The sequence below is a fragment of the Syngnathus scovelli genome, chromosome 3 (genome assembly GCF_024217435.2).
Source record: "Syngnathus scovelli strain Florida chromosome 3, RoL_Ssco_1.2, whole genome shotgun sequence".
In the NCBI taxonomy this organism is placed as follows: Eukaryota; Metazoa; Chordata; class Actinopteri; order Syngnathiformes; family Syngnathidae; genus Syngnathus; species Syngnathus scovelli.
The window spans coordinates 24839853-24854411 of NC_090849.1; the positions used below are offsets into that span (position 1 = coordinate 24839853).

At 46.6% G+C, this 14559-nt stretch overlaps 1 protein-coding gene and 1 long non-coding RNA gene across 3 annotated transcripts in view; both read left to right on the top strand.

Annotated features, from left to right (window-relative positions):
- The window catches only part of LOC125993597 (uncharacterized), a 71101-nt gene that overhangs the window by 22388 nt on the left and 34154 nt on the right, over positions 1-14559 (top strand). The gene's annotated exons all lie outside the window — the stretch shown is intronic.
- Positions 16-2028, top strand: gas1a (growth arrest-specific 1a). The gene has a single exon (XM_049762273.2). The coding sequence runs from the start codon at positions 640-642 to the stop codon at positions 1438-1440; it is 801 nt and encodes a 266-aa protein (XP_049618230.1). The 5' UTR covers positions 16-639; the 3' UTR covers positions 1441-2028.

The window sequence follows — 14559 nt, forward strand, 5'->3', positions numbered from 1 at the left end:
GGGTGGCGGGGGGGCAACCAATGAGCTGCTGAGGGCTCCAGAGTCGAGTGGGACCGGGGAACTCGCACACAAAATGCGCTGGACCACTTTGCGACCTACAAGTCTTGTTGTTTTCACCTCCTCCTTTGCACAAGTTTGTTTGCACTCCCGTGCGCGCACGGACTCGCAAAGGACCCACTTGGAAGCCTTTTGGGGGGGGACTTGAGCCGTTCTTTTTTGGTGTTGCTGTTTGCCGAGATCCGGGCGGGGGTGGTGGAAAGGAAAGGAAAGGAAAGGAAAGGAAAGGAAAGGAAAGGAAAGGAAAGGAAAGGAAAGGAAAGGAAAGGAAAGGAAAGGAAAGGGGGTGCAATGGAGCGCTGAGATGGAATGATTTGTCCATGAAAAGTACCGCAAACAACTTTTGTGCTTTGGATAAATGGGCACGCGGAGTGTTGACGGAGCCGGGATTCCACGGCAGCCTGTTGAACGGACTCAGCGTTTCGGATGACTGTCCTTGGAAGTGGCGTTGAAGTTTGCCTTATGACTCTGCTGTGAGTTTTGCCGTCCACCACCACCACCACCACCACCACCGCAGCAACCACCAGCACCACCACCACCAGCAGCAGCAGCAGCAGCACCACCAGCAGCAGCACCAGCACCATGGCAAGCTTTGGTGCGCTGGCACGGAGCCCCTGCGGCTCACTGGGCCCACTGACCTGCGTGCTTTTGCTGGCGGCGCTGTCCGCAGCCTCGCCACCCCACGGCCGGAGACCTATCTGCTGGCAGGCCATCCTCAACTGCCAAAGGGAGCCCGAGTGCAATTACGCGTACGAGCACTACATGCGGGCCTGCGCGCCGGTGTTGTACGGGGGCAGGAAGAAGTGTCCCAGCCATTGCATCTCGTCGCTGGTGCAGCTCAATCTCACCCGAAACGGACCGGCGCTGGAGGACTGCAGCTGCGGCCACGACTCGTTTTGCACGCGCACCAAAGTGGCCATCGAGCCCTGCTTGCCTCGGACTACCAGCTCGGGCTGCACGGCGGCGCGGATGCAATGCTTGGACGACCAGCAGTGCAGCTCCACCTTGAGCGACTACATGAAGCACTGCGGCAAACTTTTCAGCAGCTCCGTGTGCACCGACGCGTGCCGCAACGTGATCGCCGCCATGCGGCGGATCCCCAAGGGCCAGCAGCTGGACACTTGCATGTGCGACGGTGACGAAAGGCCCATCTGCGAGTTTGTCAAGAGCAACATGAAGCTCCGCTGCTTCGGCGCACCGGTGACGGAAGAGAGCAGCGGCTCCCACGACGACTACGACGCGGAGGACGACGAGGACTACACGGACTCGGACTACCGGGAAGACCCGTTGAATGGAGCCTCTCTCCCGGAGCTCCGCTCGCTTTTCACCCTGCTGCTGCTGCTGCTGCCGCCATCCATTTTGGCTCTAACGCCCCTCTTTTGAACACAGATTTTAGTGGATTATATTTTCTATGCAAATGCCACCAGAGGGAAACTTTAGTAGCTCCAAACTCACCAGACGCTCAGCTCATACATTGAAATTGTTTGATTCTTCAGCAGCAGGGTTTAAATCTTCACATGCACGTCATGCTGTGCACTGCCAGTCTTTTTACAGGTTGTTTTTTTTTTTTTTTTTCAAGAAGATATGAGCTATTTTTTATACGACTGTTGTCTTATCGGGCATCTGATCGACAAGTATTTAATGCTGGAATCGTGGAAATAAAAAAGTGTAAATAGCAGAAGGGTTAAATGAAATAATTTATTAAACGCCAACCAATCACATCCAAATGTTCGTCGTGCGAATGAAAGACTGAGCATTCCAGCTTTAAAGGGAAGTTATTATTGTCCACATTCTCTTGTACATTGTATATATGTGTATAGCTGATATAGATTTGAGAATCCTCTATGGTACAGGCTATGTGCTGATTTATTGACTGTCTGTAGCCTATAGAAAGAAATGTCTAAATCCACTGTATGGGTGCCTTAATGATATACTTTTATAGAAGGCATAAAGGAAAACTTGAATACATCATCCTTGACTGTGACTTGTTTTGATTTCGCCTCCTATTTCAGAAGTTGAAACGGTGAAAGTTCAAACTAAACAGCGGCAAACTCCTAAAGGCTGGTTGAAAAATGACCCAATGTAAAACCTTTTGTATATTTGCTTGACGTGTGACCGTGGTGTGTTCTGGACGGAGCCTCCCTTTTTTGTTCAGGAAGATTCTAACGAGCCATTATGTCAACTGTTGTCAAACGCAACTGCCACGGTAAATCAACAAAATGCCCCTCAAGCCTTGTCAAACTTTTACGTGCATTCTATTTGATTTCACAAGGAAAGTCCGGATTTATTCATCCTTGTGGCACATGGACTGGATGGAATTCCACCCATCCGTTTGTCTACAGCGCTTGTCCTCGGTCAGGTCACGGCTGAGCTTGATCTTAAGCCAGCTGATTTTGGCTGAAAGGAGGGAGGGAGGGAGGGGGTACACCCTGGACTGGCTGACAGCCAATCACAGGGCACGTCAAGACAGACGAGCATTCACACCGTCGTTGAGTATCAACAAAACCCGTGGTGCTGGTCGGTAAAGTCAAACACGACAGCATCATCCTAAAAGTCATCTGAATATTCCAAAAAAGAAAAACTTACTATATAGACAAACAACCATGACAAAGACAGAAGATGAAAACTTGGCAGGAGTAAAAATGACACTGACAGCCGTGCTATTGGCCGGCGCATGGATTTGCATTTGTTTTCTTCAATGTTTGTTCTTGTCTTTTCCATTCCACTGGTGTAACTCTGCTTCGTCTCGAAATATTGTGTGATATTTATGTATGTTCAACGGTTAGCCCTTGGTAGTATCAGTAGACAAGAATTAGCTTTCAATTTCACACAAGTTGCTGACCTCAGATCTAAAGTTAGCCCTTTGATTCTTCTTCCAATACAAAATCTCTGGCGCATGTGTACAAATGTTTGTTGATGTCCCCGGTCAATGATTTGTAGTTTTATTTCGAGGGGCGGCGGCGGCGGCGGTGGTGGTGGTGGTTGAGGGCCGTCTAGCTGAATGGATGGAGGAGAAGTCGAGTGGCATCTTTGTCATGGAAATGTTAAGCACATAATAGTTGAGCGGGACAATGGCGAGCCACTTCATTCTTTCAGGGCGGCTTGACACCTCTGGAGAGGCGAGCGGCAGGGAAGCATGTGGGAACGATCTGGCCTCGGCCGCCGCTGCCGCCACCGGGCTTCTCCAAATCCTGGCAAGAGATGCTTTCGTGAAATGATCTTTTTCACGAGTAGTTGCTGCAACAAAAACTCAGTGGAAAAAGAAAAGGGACTGTTTTCATCACCAACGGGTTCTTTATTGACCGCCAACGTGTCCCCTCAAAAAGTCCCCTTGCAAAAAAGAAATTAAAAAAAAAGTTTCCCTGGTGTCGTGCAGTATCAGCGTGTAGAGTTCCAGCGGGAGAAAGGCTCTGGAGCCCAGCGTGTCTTTGGCTCCTCCTCCTCGTCTTTCTTTTGGCTCTCACACTTGCACAGGCTGATTCGATTCTTTTGGGGGGCTGGGGGGGTCACAGCATGCACATAATAATGTGTTGGGTGTAAATGGATGAATGAATGTAGGAAACCTCCCCAAACTGGTTTTGACTCGCGCCATTGGTGCAACCACATTATTTCAAATGTTTGTTGAGTTGGACATGTTATATATAGGTCACACCATGGTTTTGAAATCTTTTTGGGTTTTTTAAATTGCCTTAGAACAGGGGTGTGTAGACTTTTGATATCCGCTGTGTGTTATGATGGTTGGTATGAGTTGAGGAAAGCCGCAGCAAATATGATTTTAAAACCCAACAAACACAATGTTGGTTCTGGATTTCATTTCTCATCGCTCTGTGTTTCGTCTTTTTTTTTTTCTCGTGTCAAATATCTTTGACATCAGACCCCCCCCCCCCCCCCCCCCCCCCCCCCCCCCCCCTCACCTCTAGCGCACGATTGCAGGACAATGTTTACAAAACGCCAGCGGTCTCTCTCTCTCTCCCTCTCTCCCTCTCTCCCTCTCTCCCTCTCTCTCTCTCTCTCTCTGACCGCCGATCCTGCGGTTGGAAGCCACATGCGGCCTGGCCTGCTTCTAATAAAGAACTCCAATAATCCCCACGACCATTTTGCCGAGCGAGTCCGAGCTGAAATTCATGTTTTGGGTTTGGATCCCCGGCTCAATACGTTAGCCCGAGGACAAGGCAAAAATAATTACAACGACTTTATTACTCCTTGGGATACTCTACCACATGGAATGTTTAACCTTAGCCCCACTTTTCCTTGCAGTGTTTTCACTTAAGTCTTGGCATCTGTTTGGGGTGACGTTTTTTTCCCCTCTTGTTGAGGTAAATGAAAAACTGACATGGAATGTGATCTCAGCAGGAGCTTTTGACCCCCCCGTTCCCCAAACTCCAAAGTGTTCCAGTTTGTTCTCTTAAAATGATTCCTACGTCCATAGTGTAGCTTGCATATTTTCTTTTAGGAGCACTCTGCTATAATCCATCAAACGGTCAGCGCTCGCCAACTCCAGTCCTTCCTTACCTTTCTGTTTTCCCATTCTTGTAAATCTTTATTGGAAGATCAGCGTAAAGTTAAAAAAAAAAAAAAATGTTCACGTGCAAGCATGATGTCAGGATGAGAGCGGAAGTCAAGTCATTGTAGTTTGTCCTCGGAGGTTCGGCGGCCATATTAGGGTGATGTTTTTGGGTCGTGAAGGCTCATGTGCAGAAAGTGATGTCGAAAAGGTTGGACAGTTGGAATGGCTGAGACGTCGGCGCAAAAGGAGGAGGAGGAGGAGGCTCTGCGCTGAGATGGAAAGTTCATTTGAAAGGATTTGGAAATAATCCCCCGAAGTGACCACATTGTAGGCTGGAATGGGCTCCAACTTGACCCCCTTGTGTGCTTCCCGCGCTAAGAACTGTTTTCTTGTTTGCTGAGCGTTTCAATCGGACGCTCTGGTTCCACGATTACGCTGGGAGTTCAAAGGCAATCCGGGGAAAGAGCAGCCCGTTCTGGCTGGCTCTCGTTAGCGGACCCTTGTTGTTTTTCTCCCTTCTATTTCAGCTGCCACTTTGATTCCATCATGCAAGACCACTGCTGGGTTCGCAACCCTTTGAAATGAGCAAAAGGCCTGTAATCCAGTTACCCAAGCTGCAGGCCCACTCCTCGGGTCCTGAGACAAAACCTGCGGCACTAATCCCACTGTCACTCGGAGGAACGCTTTGCTACCTGACTGGCGCTGGCAGCCATTTCGAATATTCCCGGTTTGGAAATGTCACCGTGGAGCGTTGGACAAAAGGCTAGCGTGCTGCTTCTTTCTAAAGATGGGCCTCCATTTCTTTTTTTTTTTTATCACTCGAAAAAATCAAGAATTGGACGTTATAGAGAAGCTACTGTACCAAAATCGGCAGAGTATAGCATGTTCTAGTAAACACCAGAATGAATGAAGTCGATTCGACATGCTACTTTTGAGCTGCGTAGCTACGCTGATGCTAAGCTAACGGTCGTGCTTACCAATGCCTTTGATGGGAACAACATGGCCCCCCCACGTTAGCCTGTTAGTCCTTGTGGACTGCACTTCTCAAGCAGTAACTAACTAGCTAGCTAACGAGCTAACCAACCAACTGAATGAACTGAAAGGGGACTTTTTTCCCCAATAGCTGCTTTTGCAATTTCAAAATTGCATTCTACAACACTGCAATGTCAATTCGAATTCAATTAGCTCTTCAGTCTTCTTGGAGTTCACCCCAGAGATATTTTGATGAACATTTTCCACACCCAACTCATCCAAGCACGCATACTTTGACCTCACTTTGAGCACTTGAAGATCATGTTGGAACAGAAAAGGACCTTCCTGAAAGTGTTCCACTTGCCCTCCAATCCATTTGCCTATCAAGAGTAAATGAGCTTTTGTTTGGTGACAGGGGCTTTTGGAGTTCAGGGGGACATTTCCAGCATACGTCACTATAGAGGAGCCAGAGTGTTTTTTTTTTTTTTTCCCCCCTTTTTACTTTGACCACAAGGCAAACAACTCCACCCGCAGATAAACAAAACACGAGGCAGGGGCCCGGCCGGCCACACGCCGAGCAGCGCTCCAACAAGATGCGCACGCACGCACGCACACACAACAAGTCGCGGCTGACTTGGGGTGTGCGAGTCACCACAACTTTCTGACTGCTTCAAGAAAAAATGTCACGGGAGTCAGATGCGTTGCATTTTCCTCCAACCCCGGCAGGCTCAAGCCTAGCCTAACCTTAACCCCTTTGCGAGAGGCCCCCACTTTTCAAGGAGGGGGTCGCAGATAATGGCAGTGGGGGTGCGCGGAGGAGAGAAAGAGGCAGAGAGAGGAAAACACAAAACTTGCTGACACGGGGCATAACTTAATTTCCACGGTAGGGGGACAGCTGTGTGGTGTAATCTGCCATGGCAGCCCATTCACACTTCAATGGCAGGCTTGACCCGCCAAGGAAAACTGGAAGCGCAGCCAGCTCATTCCCACTGAAGGAGGTGCTGACCGGGCTACCATTTATGGGCTTGTCTTAAAGAAACATACCCCGCTCGCTTGTTATTGATGACACCTCCCCCCCCCCCAACAACACACTGACAAGCATGCACGGTTGTGGAGTTTCTTTACTCTGTTATGGGGGTGTGTATATCTATCTATCTATCAATCCATATCCATATATTATGTATTCTCCCATCATTTCTGCCGCTTCTTGTTCTTAACTACTCAGCAGATCTCAGTGCTGCCTGGCATGTTTCAACACAACGTTGTACGACACTACGAGGGCAGCTCTAAATTTGGACTTGTCTGTGTTGCCTGTAAAAAAAACAACAACATAACTCGACTGAAAAAAAAATACCATAACTCTCAACTGAACTAAATTCTACTTTCTCTGCCAAGAAAATAGATCACTACTTTTTGCAATGATTAGATCAACATTGGCTCACAATGTTGTGCGTGTTGCGTCAGTGATGGCACGACTGCGTCTTTCAATGGTCGTTTGTCTGAAACGTGCTCTGTTTTTGACTGGCGACCAGTTCATGAGTCAGCTGGGATGGGCTCCAGCTCTAATGAGGACAAGCGCTATAGAAGATGAACGGTCGGACGGACGGATGGACGGATGGCATTCTTGATATGCCTTTATATGCTAATCCAACTCGTATGGCCCCGAAGCGTAAGGACAGCCTCGCTCTCCTCAGTCTTACAAAAGTTGGCCAATTAGAGGAAAGTTTAGGGAGGGGGAAGATAGGGGATTTAAAGCAACATGTTTTTCCCTCTCCTTTATTTCCCCAAGCCTGAATAGGCACCCCAGCACAATCAAGATCCACTTTTGTACTGCAAAGATAATGCTTGGATTTGATTGACGCTGTTCATTAGCGTGGTTGGAATCAGGGCCCGACAATGACTTTTGCGTGAATTTTGCGATACAACAAAGAGAAAAAAAGAAAAATCATCACATTTTGACAAAAATGGATTGACATGTTAAAAATGGCTGATTTCTAAAATCCAATTAAATGGGCTGTACAATGAGTTGTAATTTGAATGTAAAGGCGGCCTTACATCATTATGTTATGGATGAAGTTCTTGAATCGGATTTCCAAAGGCACCGCACTTGTCACAGCATCACTCCGACAAGTCCCCGAACTTAAGTATGTAAATGGCAATGCGCTTTGGCCCTCAAATGAATAATGAGGCCCTAGCTTGGGAGTTGCGGGGAGTTAATAGTTTGAGTGTGGAAGTCAATAGGCTCCGGGGTCTCACTCCATTAAGCTGACCCCCCGGGCCACGCATTCATCCCTCACACATTCATTTCCTCCTTTTATGCCGCCCGTGTGAGCGCAGGCAGGCAGCCACGCAGCCACGCAGGCAGCCACGCAGCCATGCAGCCACGCAGGCAGGCAGGCAGGCAGGCAGGAGCGTGGGCCCACGCAAGCCGGCCGCTTGGCCTCTTGCGCGCACTGTAGGTCATAAATATGTTGGCTATGCCGCGTGAGCTCGACCGGGCTTTGTTAAGCCCAACACAAGCGGGAGCCTTCAAAGTAATTAATGAAGAGGCAGGCGTGGGACAGAAGATGCCTTGAATGCCCACGCACGCACGCACGGCTGAGTTAAGTCTCTTTGGAGTGTCGGTGTGTGTGGCTTGCTCGGACCCGCCGTACTTTTGTAATGTTTCATAACAGACCTGATCTGTCGGCTCAGCGCTTTGGTCTTGCCTGACACCACACGTGAAAGCAGCATCTTTCTGAAAAGTCACTCCTTTTCCATTGCTTTTGGATGTTATTAAATGCTTCCCTTATTTTTGATTTTTTGGAGAATAGACGTTTGCGTTGGCAGCTGTAGAGTCATCAAGCAATTCAAAAAAGGCGCAGACAAATTTCCAAATCTATCTGAGTGCCGGAGTGGACACAGTGTTTCTTTCCGCATTTCCCTTGTTCGAAAAAAGTAGAATCCCCAAAAAAAAAAAATCTGTGTGAAAGTGGTAGTAAGTGATCTGTTTATTCATCAGATTATCTATCCCCTGAGCTGTGTAAGCGCGAGTCCATTCACCACCGCTGCTCCAGGTCATTTTGTTTCCCGTTGTGTTCTCCTGCGGTGGCTTTTGTAAACATCTTCAAGTGAAATCCCAAGAGCAAACACGTCCCGTCTGCGTCTGACGAGAAGGGAAACGTGTGCTTTTGGGAAACGGACACATTTGACGTGGCTCCCGAAAACAACATTTGTGTGCCCGGAAAGACAAACGATGCAATTGTTTCCGAATATTTCTGAGGGAGGTCTGCAATTTTTGTGAGAAAACAAAACAAAACAAAACAAAACAAAACATGATGCGTCAGACTTGAGCTAAGCACATGATGAATAATCCCCACTTTTGGTGGCACAATGGTGCAGTTTAGTGAAGCAGGCCAGAGCAAGGCCGCTGATTGAGGGTCATCAATAAAGCCCTCTTTGTGCAGGCGCTCACAATGGAGCAGCAAGGTTTTCACATGTCTCTGCCTCTCCCGTCTTCTTTTTGGGAAGGAGCTTCCATGAATTTAACGCAGGCTCTAAAATTTGTTGGGGTCGTGGCGCCAGTGGCTCTTTACACTCGTAAATATGGGCCAATATATATATTTTTAAATTGCACGGTATGCAAAAATCGATTAGAACAGTTGATATTTGTTGTTTGTGATTGCTGCTAACAGTGAAGGAAACTATGGTATTGTTCAGTTTTTTTCAATTAAAATGAAGAGAAAAAAAAAACATAAATTGCACACTTCATTTGCTTTAGTGGATCACCCAAAAATTGTGTTGGCCTAGATACGGCCCCCGGGCCTTATGTTTGAAAGAAGCAATCCCTCCAATGCCCAGACATTAATGTCAAAAATACTTCATTTTATTCTTGTAATATTCATCTTTTCAACTCTGTTGTGGAAAATGAACATACAACTTAATTGTCGTACAATTAGTATCGTGTCACTCCCCCCCTAAACAGCTGTTCCTTCTCCCAAAGCCAAAATGAATCCACGGATGCAACACAAAACAGGTGAAGACAAACACATGATCAATTTGGTGACGAGAACACACACAGTCAGCTCGAGAGTCCAACACAAAGTATGTAAATATTTCCAAGCGTGTGTGAACCTCCAGCTGCTCCCGTGGCAAAGGGATAACATCATTCATGCTATAAAAGCGCCTTTTCGCTCATTCAACTGAATAATCGGCGCCAGTCGGGTCAGGTCATGGTTGCGGGATGTGGCCCTCTCAACGATCTCTCCTGGGTTTTTTTGTTTTTTATTTCACCACGAGAGGGTTGATTGACCAGGAAATCGGTGACGGATATCCAAAGCCAAAAACTGAACGTAGGCTTTATGTTTTGATAACGCGAGAGAAGATATACGACTTCTTTCATAGCCCGAAAAGTGTGGACAAAACCCAAAAGGAGAACTCTGGGGGACGGCAAAAGCATTCATGGCCGCCATCGGCTCTTCTCTTGTCTGTGCTCAAAAGGAGTTCTTCTCGTCAGACTATCTGCGCCCGAGGCGACAAATTGTCACCGGCTTAGAGACCAAGTGTCTCAGTCATTCCTCTGCGGGCCCGGCCCGGCCCGGCCCGGCTCGTTTTACAAGCGCTGGAGTATTGCCTTCCAGTGGGTCCTTGGCCTTTGTTTGGCGGGGAAAGGAAACAACAGCTGTTGCTTTCACAGCATTTCTGAACCCTTGTGTGGAGGGGAAAAAAAAAAAAAAAAAGCCCTCTTCTTTTCCCCCCTCTCTTTAAAACAAAAAGCTCTTCTTTTGGCCAAAGGACCAGCGCCGCCAGCGAACGGAGCTTTTTGCCCCACATTGCTCTCTCGCTTTTATTTTTTTTAACCCCCAAGTTGTTCACCTGTTTCATTACGAGCGGCGATGAAGGACACAGTCCGGATTGGCTCCCAATTATTGTGCCATCCAGCCACCCGCTTCCCTCTGTCCACCTGCTGACAGATTTGCTTAATGAGTCCCGGCCCGGAATGTTAATCGGAGAATCGGACATGTTGCCCTCTCGGTGGGCCCCTTCGACAGGTGGCCGGCCGAGCGGATCTCATCTCACCGCTGTGCTACATGTGAAAGCCCCTGGAAATGAGATTTGGGGGCGGGGCAACAAATTCTTGACATTATTTTCAAACGTACGTGACAATGTATAGAAATACGTCATTTTTTGACTCCCAAATGTTTCCTCCACATTGGCAGTTAAATACACCAAAGCTAATGCTACTTAGCAACTTTCTTGACACTGTTTTCCATTTTTGTGTTCTGACCAGGGATGCTAACACGCTAACAATAGAGCATTACCACTAATAATAGCTCCAGTTTCTCTCATGTCTTTATGAAGAAGAAAATGGATGTCCACTTGAACCTCAGAATGATTTAGGACTGTCAGTAGACAATAAATCCCATTTAAAATGAAAGTCACATCTTCAAATCCTGTATTGGATTTCAAACCAGGGGAGAAAAAAATAGCAAGATGTCGATTACCAATTTGCTAACCATACAATTGGAAGCAAATTTCTTGACAATGAACTCGTCACGACTCACATTTTTCTCCAGATTGATGTATAAACAGGATTTCGACCAAATCAAAGCATCCGTTAGCCGTTTTGATTTGACCTGAAGCCCTTGGAATATTTGCTCCATCAAGCGGTTGAGGCGATAGAAGCCGCAAGCCACGGAAGCCGTCCGGCGCTGTTCGTCTGTCGTTTATTGTCAAAGTCATAAATCGGCGCAGACAAAGGAAGCCGAGAAGGCAGCCGAGGGATGCGACTTGAGAGATGCCTCCATATTTAATTGCGCCAGACAATAGCCTGTGGTGACGGCGCTGTAACTGCCAAATGTGATGTTTTTGTTTGTGGTTTGGCTGCGACAGGAGATGCTGCGAACGATCTGACGCTGCCTTTCTCCAACAGTAGATGAGCCTGACAATGTTTGGTTTTTCATGTGGTTAGAAGGGGGAAATTTGTCTCGTATTTGACGGGGCCCTCCGGCGTCAATTAGGGTTATTATGATGACGCAATAGCGACTCATTACGGAACGGTTGCGCGCAGGCTCTGTGTTTTGCCGAGAAAACCGCAACGTTTAGCGTTCACGTCGACGCACTTGCAGCACTTGTTTCTTAGCTAACGCTTTTACTTGACGAGCAAACGTTGGTTTCAAAGATAAGTCATTCTCCAAAGCTGGCTTATAAAGAAAGGAAAGATTATGCTGGCGGAGGAATTGCAAGCAGGTGTGTTTGACTTTGACATTTGAAAACAAGAGCGAGGAAACTTCTCGATGCAACTGTATTAGTTTTGCATCAACGTTTCATCGGCGAAAGTCCAACGCAAAGCCACACGGCCACTTTGCCGTCACGAGCTTCCGTTTCAGACGGAGGTGGACGCGGAGAACACACTGGACATGGCCCAAGCGGCCCGATTTAGAACGTCGATTCTCGGAGGGGAGAGTCTCGCGAAAGCCAATAGCGTCGTCGCAGGAAATGGACTCCAAACCCCTGTCTGCCTGAAGCCTTTTTAATGACAGAGTCTGGGACCCGAGCCAACGAGAGCCACAAAGTTATACTGAGAAAGGTGGAAAAGATGGGAACACGTTTCGTTCACATGTTCAACCTCAAAAGTCAATGCAAAATAGTGTACACAAACGGTGGAGCAGGACGTTGAGACACATCATGTCAGATTACCAAAAGGTAGATTCTTTATCTTCTATGAAAAATATTACCGAGTTACAGTCATAGTAGAAGAAACGTATTCTTCCTCTTGGCCAGACTATCTTAGTGCCAACTACTGGCCCGGCATGCGTACGACAGTTTCACGTCCTCCTTGTTAGCCGCACCTTCTACAGCAAACATGCGAGATTCAGTCGCTCATGGGAGGCTTTATAACACAGACAATAAAAATCATTTGAGCAAATGCCCTAAAAAAAAAAAACAACTCCCCTTGTTCACCTTCACCAATGAGCAGTCCCGCCTTATTCCAGATGGAAAACGGCCAGGCCCAAAAAGATTAGCTCACCGCTGACGCACTGGCCAAGGCAAACTCGCACTCGTGTTTAAGGACATTTTTCCTCTTGCAGACCACAGACTTTCCGGCAGTGGCTTTGAAAGAGGCCGTCCGTCCGTGCGTGTGTGTGAGAGAGAGAGATTAAATGTGCCTGTACAACACACACACACACACACACACACTAAAACTTGCTCTAATAAGTGTTTTAATTCTAATTGCATGTTGAGATGTTTTTCGGTGGGCTTTGATGTGTTGCTATGTCCCGCTTTGGAAGTATCAGCTAATTACAAATTTACGATTAGCGGGTACTCAGTGATTTTTTTTTTCTTTCTTTTCTTTTTTATGTGGGATTACCGCGTGTGTTCAAAAATCACCTGCAGGCACAAAGCTCAATACAGCGTTGAAACTACAGCCGCTTTTTTATTTGTTACTTAGCGGCCAAAACCCTGTCCTGGTCCCACAATCATTTTGTGACGGAATTCTATTTTAAAAAATGGCTTCAAATGGGTTAGGGTTAGGTACGAGTCTTTTTTTTTTATTTTGTTTTTTATAGAGAATAGTGTTTAAAATGTTGATGATTGTATACTTTGCAAACAATACAACTTTTCATTTGTGGAGTTGGTGCACGAATGTAACTTGCATAATTGTATTTATTAGTTGTTATTCTTGTCTCACTTTTTTTAACCGTTTTTAAAGCATCTTCTAGCAAATTTTCTTAAAACAGGAATTGATCAAATGCTAACAAAACTGAACACGCTTGACATGAATGAACTTAATTTGCAACAATTGATTTTGGCCTTTTTAAAGTCCACCACTAAATTACTAAACTGAAATCATACTGAAAATCAATGTAAATACATATTTGACCATTTCCATAATATATGAAATTTTTGAACATGTTGCACAATGTCCTTTTCAATACAAATGTTTAATAATCTATTGCGCAAAAAAATCGGTTCTCCACCTAAACCAAAGCCAAAACGTCCTCTAAGAATTGTGAACGTGGTGCTCTCAAAAGCATGTTGGGAATATCTTTTTTTTTTTTTTTTTTCGACGGCCAGCTGTGAGTAGTTTAGTCAGCCATGGGAAATCTCTCTCCCATTAACTTGTCTCCTGCTTTTGCTCGCCTCTCTTATCTTGCGGCCGGCCGGCCGGCGGGCTCCAGTGAACAATCAGTCCTCCAATAAATACACCCAAATATTTCCTGATGATTCAAATCTGCTCTTGTGATATGTGAGAACACGCTGCTTCTTCGCCATGTCGGTTTGCGTCGATGCGTTCTTAGTTGACGTTTGAGCAGCAAGTTAAATCAGCAAGACGGCGGAGTTCTTACGCAACCGTTGGCCTCTGACTTGTCAGCTCTTTTGCTGAGCGCTATAAAAGAAATGATACTTGAGAGGCAGCATGCTGGCTCTTTATGTGTGGTTATAAAGACTTTATGTGACCGAGGCAGGTCCGCCATCTTGGACTTGTTGCTTTGCTCTGCGTGACGTCAGACTGTCGCTAGCCAACTTCAATTTAGTACAAGCAGCTGGCGTAACTGTGGCTTTTATGCGGGCCGAAGAAAAATGTTGCGCAATACTCTGTCGCAATGGCATCTCCATTGTACAGCTGCCGTTTATTTATTTATTTATTTATTTCGGAAACTCGTTCAAACTCAGTGCGAAAGTGTGAACATGGAAATAACCGAGTCTGTTTTTTCTCGGCCGTCCGCTTGCTCATCCCGCTTCTTCCCTGACGCAGCAACAGACATTCTTTGCCACAAGTGGAAGATAGCGGCAGCGTGAGATGGCCAGATAAGACCAGACTGTCATGACATGCACGATGCCCCCTCTTCGCAGTTCATCATTCAGAGACAGAGCGCAAAACTAAACGCTTGTGTTTGTCTTTTTTTTTTTCTTTGCGTTTGCGTCCTCGCCAAAACCAAAGTGGACATCGTCGCGCCACATGTGCTATTTTATTGTGATAAAAACAGATGTTGGGAAACCAAACGCGAGGTCAAAGTCAAAAGTGAGATGTAGAAAGC